This window comes from Ovis canadensis, chromosome 2, assembly GCF_042477335.2.
Source record: "Ovis canadensis isolate MfBH-ARS-UI-01 breed Bighorn chromosome 2, ARS-UI_OviCan_v2, whole genome shotgun sequence".
Classification (NCBI taxonomy): Eukaryota; Metazoa; Chordata; class Mammalia; order Artiodactyla; family Bovidae; genus Ovis; species Ovis canadensis.
Genome location: NC_091246.1, coordinates 6,016,273 through 6,028,221, shown reverse-complemented (window position 1 = coordinate 6,028,221; position 11,949 = coordinate 6,016,273). Strand labels below are relative to the sequence as shown.

Here is an 11,949-nt window from a genome sequence, read left to right as displayed (position 1 = left end):
TGAAGGCGCAGGGAGAAGACAGCCATCTACAAGCCAAGGGGAGAGCCTGAAAAACCAAGCCTGCTGATCCCTTGAGCACAGACGTCTAGCCTCCAGAACTTCGTGAGAAAATGAATGCCTGTTTAAGTCACGTAGTCCAGGGTATTTTGTTATGGCTGACCTAGGAAATGAACAGTTAACAGTGAGTTTCCACTACAAAATGAAAGCAGAAAGCCAGAGTCCTAGGTAGTTAGTCACGCAGGCTGTTTGACGAGTCTGATTGCTTTCCTAAATTCACTAACCCTGAGGTCAGATGACTTCCTGGGATAAAAGCCAGCTTCCTCTTGTTGTTACCTCAGCCCCTGGTCTGCAGACGTTTTCTTCTTCTTCTAACTTCCCTTCCGGTGGCAGAGGAGATTAATATTAGAGAAACAAAAGTCCAGAAGGCTAAGGGTGCCACTCTCACTTCCTCTCCTCCCGTAACCCAGCACTGCTTTGAATAGGGGCAGTGCCCTGGGGCACCACGCCGGGGAGAGACACTGCAGCGCCTTGGGGGCTGCCCTGGCCGGCACAGACAGAGGGTCATGCTTTCACAGAGCCCCTTCTGGTCACAGAAAATGCCAGGATGATGGCTCGTGCCCGCCGGGCTGCGGCTCTGATCCCGGCCATGGCCATCCTCTCCTGCCTGAGAACCGAGAGCTGGGACCCTTGCGTACAGGTAAGCGGCTAGAGTCAGTGCGGCTTCCCTGAGCTTGGCTTTGCTTCTGAAAAACTGCTCTCTGCTCAGTTTCCCTGTGCTGGGCCCTGGTTAGGTTCATTTGCAAACAGACATAAATTACTTTAACGTAAGAAACCGCAGGAATCAAATGATTCATGGTTACAGGGCATTAACAGGCAGCCCAAGGCATGTGCCCCACTGAGGAATAGGAACTTTAGGCCAGACAGACCTGCTTAGAATCACTATTGTTCCACATCTGGGCTATGTGACTTTGAAGAACTCATTAAACCTCTCTGAGACTAGTTTTTACATCAATAAGAGAACCATAGACTTTAATAGAAAGTTGTAAGAAGCCTGCTTCCTGTCACTCCTTTCTGCTGGTGGTTTGTACACTGTTTTGAGCTCTTGCTTTGCCCCTTTCAGTATCAGGAAGATTTGTTTGTTTGTTTTGTCTCTTAATAGAAAGAACTGTCTATGTAGATTTCAGATTTATAAATCTAGTCTAGTTCTGTCCAAAAAATGAAAATAAAAAGAGTTGGACAAGAAAAGGAGAAACAGAGAGATAAAGACAGAGACAGGGTAACAGAGAAGAACAAGAGACAGGGAAAGAGGCAAAATATCAGCTAATGCAATGCTTTCTTTGTGAAACACCAGCCAGCTGGTTTGTAATCTCATTCAGAAAGCGTCTCCTGTTTTTTCCCCCTGCATGGACTTGACTATTGCTTTGGAAACCCACAGCAGCAGCAAACAGCCACAGAAATGTCCTGGGATTTAGGGTGTGGGAGAAACTCAAAAAAAGCATAGCCAGTCAGAGTCCAGACATTGAGGACATGGGGGAATTCGTGTAATGTGTAAGAAGACAAACTTGTCATCCCAAGTCCTCTGTCCCGCCACTCCCTGCCCACACCCGGCTCACTGTCCTCCTTTCTGCGTGTCTCCTGCTGTTCAATCAGTGGATATAGATCCCCCAGTTACGGTCATCCTGGGATAAAATCACAGCTTCTCCTGGCTCCTCCCTTTTCCCATGCCCCAGATGCTCTCATTTTCCAAAACTCTGTCCATCACCTCAGCGCCACCCTAGGGCAGATCCCCAGTTCCCCTGGCCTTGATGCTTGGGCAGTGACCAGTCTCCTAACCCCACAGCCTGCTTCTTTTAATCTAATCTGCTCATATTCATCTGCTGTTTGTTTGTTGTTGTTTTTCGAGGTCCAACTCTAAGATATTACTGTCCGTAAAAGCTTTTAATAATTCTCCATCACTGTCAGGGACCTTTTCCTACCATGGTGCCCTTTGCACTCATGATTTCCTCTAGCTAGAATGAATGCCTTTCCCCTAGATGAGTGCTGTTCAATGGGTCACGTGAAGTTATTTAAATTTAAATAATACATTTAACTAAATTCAACTAAATTTTTATTTAACCACATTAACGTAATTTTAACTAGCTAAATTTAAAACAATGCTTTAAACTATGTTCTAGTAGCCATATTAAAAATATTAAAAGTAGGTGAATTTAATTTTAGTAGTATTTTTATTTAACTCTGTTTATTAAAAATACTATTTCAAAATGTAATATGTACTAGACTATTAGCAAGATATTTTACGTTTTTTCTTCGGTACTGAGTCCTTGAGTTTTAGCACATATTATATCATTTCTTTTACATTTATTATATTAAACTATCCACATTTCTCATATTCAATAGCTGTGTGTGGCTTGTGGTTACCCAATTGGACAATACAGCCCTAGATTTGTTCATAGCTTAATCCCTCACTTTATTCAAATTTCTGCTTAAATGTTACCTCCTCTGGGAAGCCTTCCTTGATTGCCTCATATAAAGCTCCTCACTCCCTGTATTTGCCTTTAATGTCCTATGCTACTTATTTTTATTGGTTTAAAAAATATTTATTTGTTTATTTGGCTGCAGTGGGGCTTAGTTGTGGCATTCAGGATTTTTTTAGTTGTGGCTTGCAAACTCTTAGTTGTGGTACCTGGGATCTAGTTCTTTGACCAGGGGTTGAATCCAGGCCCCTTGCATTGGGAACACAAAGTCCAGTCACTGGACCACCAGGGAATTCCTGCTGCTTTACTGTTTTTTTTTTTTAATAGCACATCATTGTGTGTGTGTATATATATACGTGTGTGTGTATGTGCATGCTCAGTTGTGTGTGTGCACGCTCAGTTGTGTCCAACTCTTTGCAACCCCATAAACTGCAGTCCACCGGTCTCTATCTATGGGATTTTCCAGGCAAGAACATTGGAGGGGCTTGCCATTTCCTTCTCCAGCGGATCTCTCCCAGCCAGAGATCGAACCTGGGTCTCATGCAGTGCAGGCGGTTTCTTTATGAACTGAGCCACCAGGGAAGCCCCTACATACACATATATAAAACACATATAGTGTGTGAATGCAGATATCTATTGCTCATTATTTGTCTTCATGTTGAAACGGTATTTGTAAAAAGGCAAGATCATGGCTGGTTTTACCTGTCACTCTGTCCCAGTGCCTAGCGCATGTGGTTGCTCAATTTGTACATGTTAAACGACTTAAAAGTATTGCCGTAGGACAGAGTATAGGGCCCTCCGGACCTGGCTCTGGCTCCCCATCTGGTTTAGGTTCCACACCCTGCCACACTCCATCTAAGCGGAGCTAGTTTTCCACCTCTCTGTACTCACACTCTTCCCTCGTTCTTCCTCTTTCCACATATCCAAATCTCACTTGTCCTTCCAGATTTGCCTTGAAATTTTCCCTTTCTTGGAAGCCTTCTATGAAATCTACAGTCTCAGAATCCAAGATTGATATCTACCTTTTCTGAACCAAAGGGAACATTTTCCAGGCCTGGTTTAAGACCCTTTTCACGAATGAGTTGCGCTCCCACCATAACCCCTACTCTAGATGGGGAGCTGATGGAAGTCTGGAGCCATATACAAATTTTTATTGAGCGTTAATCATTTTCTGGGCATCATTCTGAGTGCTGGAGACATAACAGAGAGCTAGATTCTCAAAGTTTACAATCTAGAGAGGGAAACAAACAGTATATATCCAACAATCACACAGAAGGCATCATGTTAGATAGTGATGTCTCCCGTGAAGGAGAATAAGAGAAGGTAAGGGATGACCCTGGCCCCATTCTCTATTAGACAGTATGGGCTGTGCAGATGCTCTGAGGAATAACATTTCAAGATCAAGTGAATAAAGTAAAGAGCTGCACTGTGGCCTGTGAGACTTTACACGCATTACTTCATCTTGCTGAATTCTTATTCTTTAAAAGGTTTATTTGCAGATTAAATTCAAGTATGTAACATGTAAGACCTAAGCCTCATATAGTGGAGAATTAATAATAGCCAATAATAATACATGTTCACAATGTATTGATCATTTACACTGTAATAGGCTTTGAGATAATCTCTTTAAAAACATCTCATTAATCCTTTTAACAGGTTCTATGGGTTTTAAACTGAAAACCAAAATTAGCTGGCTTAAGCAAAGAATTTTGTTGAAGAATCAGAGAATAAGGAAACTAAATGGGAAGTTGGAGAACAAGGCTTACAAGGAATTTGGGAATATGGGATAGATATCAGCTTAGGAACCAAGGCAGTATCAAGTGTCATGTTCCACCACCGGAGTCTGTGCACGTCAAATTTGTCCTCGTTTCTATCTCATTTGCTCAAAGGTCAGTGACCCAAGTGAAAGTGAAATTTGTTCAGTTGTGTCCGACTCTTTGTGACCCAGAATTCTCCAGGCCAGAATACTGGAGTTGGTAGCCTTTCCCTTCTCCAGGGGATCTTTCCAATCCAGGGATTGAACCTAGGTCTCCCGCATTGCAGGCAGATTCTTCACAAGCTGAGCCACAAGAGAAGCCCAAGAATACTGAAGTGGGTAGCCTATCTCTTCTCCAGCGGACCTTCCTGACCCAGGAATTGAACTGGGGTCTGCTGCATTGCAGGCTGATTCTTTATCAGCTGAGCTATGAGTGATCCAAGGGAAAGAATAAAATTGGCAAAAATTGGGCTATGACCAAGGAAGTGCTGAAGACTTGACTGGAAGTCTCTTTAAGCTTGTATACAATGAGAGGTATATTTAGAAAAACAATAGCAACAACACAATGCCTTCCTGCAAATCATAGGGAAGAGCTAGGGTGACATCTAGGACTTCTGAACTCTAGTGCTTCAGATCTTCACCACGAGGCTCCATTGCTTCTTGCTGAATGCTGCCATTGAGAGAGCAGAGGTTAAACACTGGGTAGGTGCTTTTCCCTTCCTAATCTAGAGTAAGACCTTTCATAAGAATGAAGTGAATGGATAAATGAAGGGATAAGTGGATGGATGAACAGATGATCAGGTGATGGATGATTGGATGGATGGATGTTTGAAAGAAGGTTGACTGGTCTCTTTGCTTGTCCCAGTAGCCTCCAAGGCTGTAGTCTAGGAGAGGAGAGTTGCTGAGAAGTCTGCTAAGGTGCATGCAGAAAGATACTGCATCTAATATCTAATCATTTCAGGTTGTTCCTAACATCAGTTACCAATGCATGGAGCTGAATCTCTACAAAATCCCCGACAACATCCCCATATCAACCGAGATGCTGGACCTGAGCTTTAACTACCTGAGACATTTAGGCAGCCATAACTTCTCCAGGTTCCCAGAACTGCAAGTGCTGGATTTATCCAGGTAATGCATGAGTTCTACCACTGTACAAGGAGAAATGTTCCTGGTATTGTCATTTCATTCTCAAGTTAGAAAACCTGATTCATGAGGTCTCCTTTTCGTTCACTTAATTATTCACTCAACAGACAACTTACTTATTACATAACTTTGGGCAAGCTATCTCCCTTCTTCAGGTCTCAGCTGTTTTATTTGTGAAAGCAGTTGGAGGAGACAGTTTCTAAGGAAAATTCTATCTCTGATTTTCTCTTAAGTCAGGGGAGTAAATTGACTCGAACTCTTTCATCAGCAAATATTTATTGACTACTTGCTGCTATATGTTGTTCACTCTGCTAGAAAACAAGAATATGTTGATACTTAACACACAACCCTAGCTATTAAGGAGGGCATATCCACTTAAAAGAATTAATATGTTAAACCTGAGCATGGTGCTGGGCATATAGTAGGCATTCAATACATGTTCCTTGATTCTGACTTTGGATTTTGAACCTGAGATAAAGATAGTAATATATAAGAGTAGGTGACAAGTTATTTGAAAACTAGAGGCAATACTTTGTGCTGTACAGAAAAGGGGACTTCTATGCAGAGAGCCACCGGACTTCCCTAATGGCTCAGTGGGTAAAGAATCCACCTGCAATGCAGGAGAGCTGGGTTCAATCCCTCGGTTGGGAATATTCCCTGTTGGGGGGGCATGGCAACCCACTCCAGTATTCTTGCCTGCAGAATCCCCATGGTCAAAGGAGCCTGGTGGGCCATAATCCATGGAGTCACAAAGAGTTGGACACAACTGAGTGACTAACACACAGATGCAGTGAGTAATTTAGACAGAGTTCTTGAATGGAGTTGGATTCAGATAATGTCTAGAATATTGAAAGTGAGGTACAGGATAGGGAATTAGGAAGATACAAGTAAGCCAATGAGAAAGATGCATGATCAAAGGAAAACATCTGCGGTAAGAATGAACAGTGACTAGTATTTTCTTTTCTGATACAACGAAGTATATCATTCATTAGAGTAGGTGAAGTTATTATCATCATTTTGGGGAGAACTGAATCTTATTCCTAAAATATCTTCATCATTAGGGACCTTATTTAGAAAAGTAATACATAATGGGCTACAATCTCTATAAGAGTTTGTGAAAAGTGGAGAAACATATGTGACATTTTATCATAGAAACTCTTAATAAAGGATACGAGGATAGCAAATATTTCTGTAGAAGAGTGATCATCTGATGTTTTATACTCTAACTTAGATATTGATAGACTACAACAAAGGTAGGAACCAAGCATTTTGAAGGCAGAGACATGGAGCCCTATGGAAGTCAGAATACTTGAGCTGAGTCCTCCTCCAACATTTACTGCCATGTGGCCGGAGGCTCGTTTCTACATTTGACCTGAGTCTCAGTTTCATAAGTGATGAACCTTATACCATAGGGTTAAATGTGATACTGAGAGTGACATGGTATATATATTAAAAACCTTGCAAAGTGAACTTTATAACTATAAAATACTATTATAGCATTTCATTAGTTTCTAAATTTCAGTTTTCTGAGTAAGAATTTTGTCAAGAACTGTACCGAATTGAGGTAGCCAGAGCAATATTCTTAAATTTTAAAGAAAAATGGTTTCTCATCAGCGTCCCTTAAAATGGATCTTCGACCCACCATGTACCCAAGGAACTGCCCTCAGAAGCTTTAAGTATGTTCCTAGAGAGAGGCTAGTTCCCTCTCCTGGTTAGTTGGGAGGAGATGCTAGATTAAGATAAGGACAGATTATGGTGCAATAGCCGCTCTGCCTTCGCACCTCACTTCACAGTGTCTTTAGGTACCATCAATAACTCAACTTATTTTCAATGGATGCTTTTGTGATAGACCAGCCAGCCTTTTGTCCCTACGGAAATCTACTGATACATTTTTTTTTTTCTTTTTGTAGATGAGCAAACAGAGGCTTGGAGAGTTTAAGTATATATTCACATGGCTTGTTGACAACAGGTCAGAGATTCGTATCCACAGCTCCTGCTTCCAGTTGTGTGTTCCCTTCACCTCCATCCTCTGCTTCTCTGAAGGGATGTCATTGTTGTTCGGTCACTAAGTCACGTGCAAATGTTTATGACCCCACGGACTGCCAGGCTCCTCCATCCGTGGGATTTCCCAGGCAAGAATACTGGAGTGGTTTGGTATTTCCTTCTCCAGGGGCTCTTTCTGACCCAGGGATCAAAACCAGGTCTCCTGCACTGGCAGGCACATTCTTTCTCTTTGAGCCCCCTTATTCTATGGGGAATTTTTCTTGAATGGTAAGGATATCTGTGACATTTAGGTATAATTTCTATATCTTTGAAATTGGTATTCAGCGGTCATTTATCATGCCTAGCAATTAACAACTGTCTATCTCATCTTACCAGTTGGATGTATAATCACAATTACGTGTTTCAGGAAATGGCTAAAGTTGATCTGGGGTTCAGTCTTCAGGTGCCCCAATCATTCATCTTTAACTGATTTTCCTCTGTTGGATGGGCTGCCTCTGCTTAGCATGTGTGCCTAGTGTGATAAAAAAGATTGTCATGGGCTAGTGTGACAGTACCAAATTTGCGGGACTTCTTTGTTTCATCTGCCTTGCTGGATACGTTTGCTTGTGCACCATTATATAGCATTGTTATATCTGTGTGGAGACCTAGATGACTGGGTTGATATTTCATTTTGGTTTTCTATTCAGCAGAAATATTATATAATCTGTATCTCTTTTTCTTGTAGATGCGAAATTAAGATTATTGAAGACAACACATTTCAGGGTCTAAACCACCTCTCCACCTTGATACTGACGGGAAACCCTATCCAGAGTTTAGCCTGGGGAGCCTTTTCTGGGCTATCAAGTTTACAGAAGCTGGTGGCCGTGGAGACAAACCTAGTATCTCTAGATGACTTCCCCATTGGACATCTCAAAACCTTGAAAGAGCTTAATGTGGCTCACAATTTTATCCATTCCTTCAAGTTACCTGAATATTTTTCTAACCTTCCCAACCTGGAGCACTTGGATCTTTCTAACAACAAAATCCAAAATATTTATTATGAAGATGTGAAAGTTCTACATCAAATGCCCCTACTCAACCTCTCTTTAGATTTGTCCCTGAACCCTTTAGAATTTATTGAACCAGGTACCTTTAAAGAAATTAAGCTCAATGGATTGACTCTGCGAAGTAATTTTAACAGTTCAGATGTCATGAAAACTTGTATTCAAGGTCTGGCTGGTTTAAAAATCAACCGGCTGGTTTTGGGAGAATTTAAAAATGAAAGGAAGTTGCAAAAATTTGACAGATCTTGCCTGGAGGGACTGTGCAACCTGACCATTGGGCAATTCCGGATAGCATACTTGAACAAATTCTCACGGAATGATACAGACTTATTTAATTGTTTGGCAAATGTTTCTGTGATTTCTCTGTTGAGTATATCTTTAGGAAGTCTACAAGCCCTTCTTAAAGATTTTAGATGGCAACACTTAGAAATGATTAACTGTGACTTTGATAACTTTCCTGCACTGAAGCTCCGTTCTCTCAAAAAGTTTGTTTTCACAGACAACAAACGTGCAAGCAGTTTTACTAAGACTGAGCTACCAAGCCTTCAGTATTTAGATCTCAAAAGAAATCACTTGAGTTTCAAGAGCTGCTGTTCTCACACTTATTTTGGGACAACCAACCTGAAGCATTTAGATCTGAGCTTCAATGACGTCATTACCTTAGGTTCAAACTTCATGGGCTTAGAGCAGCTAGAACACCTGGATTTTCAGCATTCCACTCTGAAACAGATCAATGCTTTTTCAACGTTCCTATCACTCAGAAACCTCCGCTACCTTGACATCTCTTACACCAACATCCGGATTGTCTTCCACGGCATCTTTACTGGCTTAGTCAGTCTGCAGACCTTGAAAATGGCAGGCAACTCTTTTCAGAACAACTTGCTCCCTGACATCTTCACAGAGCTGACTAACTTAACCATCTTGGACCTCTCTAAGTGTCAACTGGAACAGGTGTCCTGGACGGCATTTCACTCCCTCCCTAGCCTTCAGGTGCTGAATATGAGTCACAACAAACTCTTGTCATTGGATACATTTCTTTATGAACCACTCCACTCGCTCCGGATCCTAGACTGCAGTTTCAACCGTATCACGGCCTCTAAGGAGCAAGAACTACGGAATTTGCCAAGGAACCTCACTTGGCTAAATCTTACTCAGAATGAATTTGCTTGTGTTTGTGAACATCAGAGTTTCCTGCAGTGGGTCAAGGACCAGAGGCAGCTCTTGGTGGGAGCTGAGCAAATGATGTGTGCAGAGCCTTTAGATGTGAAGGACATGCCAGTGCTTGGTTTCAGGAATGCCACTTGTCAGATGAGCAAGACGATCATCAGCGTGTCGGTTGTCACTGTACTCCTGGTATCTGTGGTAGGAGTCCTAGTCTATAAGTTCTATTTCCACCTGATGCTTCTTGCTGGCTGCAAAAAGTATGGCAGAGGTGAAAGCACCTATGATGCCTTTGTAATCTACTCGAGCCAGGATGAAGCCTGGGTGCGGAATGAACTGGTAAAGAACTTGGAGGAGGGCGTGCCCCCCTTTCAGCTCTGCCTTCACTACAGGGACTTTATTCCTGGGGTGGCCATCGCCGCCAACATCATCCAGGAAGGTTTCCACAAGAGCCGTAAGGTGATTGTCGTGGTGTCCCAGCACTTCATCCAGAGCCGATGGTGTATCTTCGAGTATGAGATTGCCCAGACCTGGCAGTTTCTGAGCAGCCGTGCTGGCATCATCTTCATCGTCCTGCAGAAGCTGGAGAAGTCTCTCCTGCGGCAGCAGGTGGAGCTCTATCGCCTTCTGAACAGGAACACCTACCTGGAGTGGGAGGACAGTGTCCTGGGGCGGCATGTCTTTTGGAGAAGACTCAGAAAAGCCTTGCTGGCTGGTAAACCCCGGAGTCCAGAAGGAACAGCAGATGCAGAGACCAACCCGCAAGAAGCGACCACCTCCACCTGAGGAGGAGAATCCCCTGATGTGCTCCTTGCCCAGATGGATGCAGGGTGTGTTCAGTGAACAAGTAAATGCCGCCATGTACCAAGCATTGTGCTAAAGGCCGGTGATTCAGTGGGAGTGAGACCTATAGGACTGCCAGCCTCACGGAGCTTACAGTGTACAGGGAATAGATACTGTGCCAAGATACAGAGCTTCCCGGGGGATGTTTCAGCAACTCAGCTAAGGAGTCCAGGGCAGGAAAGTCAACTAAACTCTTAGCCCATCGAACTGAATTAGAGCTAAGAGACTGGGCCTCTGTGAGAGTAAGAAAGGACAGACTTCTCCTGAGCCTCTCCAGTGGAAACCGCCTCAGGTTATATGTTTTAGGCATGTTAAAACAAGGTGTTTTTGGTCGTTTCGATTGATCTAGGTCTTGGCTTACTTTTCCTTTTCCTATTGAATATAGTTTAAATTCTACTTCCTGACCCAGAAGGCTCCTGATTCAGATTCCCCTCCACTTTACTTCAGTTCACAAACGTCCTGGTTATCCCTCGGCATGTTCTATTTATTAACTATTAGGTCCTGATATATTTTTGTCTCTATAAATCCAGTTCTCATTTTCCACGTCTTCTCTATACCATAAATAAAACTGTTAGAGACAGGCTGGACATATCCATATTTAACTACTATCTTTTGAGGAAATATGTAAAATACAGTCTATCATTTTGTCACTTGATGTCATTCTGAAGTTATTACCTAGTAAGTTATGACTGTCCTGAAGGTAGTATCAAAATAATTTGGTTGAAAGTGGCACTTATTGGAATAGAGGGAAATAGGTCCAACTTCCTGGCCTCATAATGAGAAATTCAGGTTAGAGGCAGGGTAAGAGGTGGGGTGACCTTCCAAGGTCGGTTTTTCTCGACGACCCCAGAAACATGTGGGCGGAGAGAGCTGGGGGACCACATAATGAGAACTGCAGCAGAATCTTTCTTGTGCAGCGAGTGAGTTTTATCTGATAGACCATTGAGTTTTTCATGGTATTTTGAAATGGTTTGAGGTGGGGAGGCTGCCTTCTTCTTTCCTGTTGGGTATCTCTCCATGGCCACATTTAGGAAAAAGCAGATGTCATTTTCGAGAAAATAATGTCCCTGAGGTTACTGTGGGTCATGCTAAGGTGAATTCTTAGAAAAGCACACTCATCCAGCTTCGTCAGAAAGGTGCAAAGAAAGGGCAAAGAGGATGTTTGGAAAATACATTTGTCAAAACTGAGATATACGGCCACATTTAGGAATGTATTTGTGACTGAGTGTTCCAGAGTGTATTTTGGTTGGAGCACGGTTGAAGTTGCTGAACATGCCTGAGTGTGTTTATAGGTCTCATGTGCCAGTGAAAGTGGGCATATGTGTTTGACCACACGCCTCTACGTGTTCCCGTTCATGTTTGTGTGATCACATCTGCGTGGAAGAAAGTGTGATTACATTGCAAGGGGAGTATTTGTACTGATGTAGATGTCTCAGCTGCTTGACTTAGGTCCTCACTCCAGTGTTGGCATGTGACTTCTTATATACAAATGTCTGTGTTGATTCTCAGTAAGCTTGAAGGCATG

General features: G+C 42.7%; 1 protein-coding gene across 2 annotated transcripts; it reads left to right on the top strand.

The window, feature by feature from the left end:
* The first annotated feature begins 207 nt into the window (after positions 1-207).
* On the top strand, positions 208-11,074 carry TLR4 (toll like receptor 4). 2 transcript variants are annotated; one of them, XM_069573837.1, is made up of 4 exons: positions 208-697; positions 5,192-5,358; positions 7,284-7,505; positions 8,102-11,074. In XM_069573837.1, exon 4 carries the CDS (start codon positions 8,442-8,444, stop codon positions 10,365-10,367), a length of 1,926 nt encoding a protein of 641 aa, XP_069429938.1. In that variant the 5' UTR covers positions 208-697; positions 5,192-5,358; positions 7,284-7,505; positions 8,102-8,441; the 3' UTR covers positions 10,368-11,074. The 2 variants fall into 2 exon arrangements, with proteins under 2 accessions (XP_069429938.1, XP_069429937.1); XM_069573836.1 differs by lacking the exon at positions 7,284-7,505 and having other exon boundaries at positions 319-697.
* Positions 11,075-11,949: the final 875 nt, after the last annotated feature.

Coding starts and splice junctions, on each gene's coding strand:
- TLR4 (XM_069573836.1), top strand. CDS start 605: ATGATGGCTCGTGCCCGCCGGGCTGCGGCTCTGATCCCGGCCATGGCC. Junction 698..5,191: donor GCTGGGACCCTTGCGTACAG/GTAAGCGGCTAG, acceptor TAATCATTTCAG/GTTGTTCCTAACATCAGTTA. Junction 5,359..8,101: donor CAAGTGCTGGATTTATCCAG/GTAATGCATGAG, acceptor TTTTTCTTGTAG/ATGCGAAATTAAGATTATTG.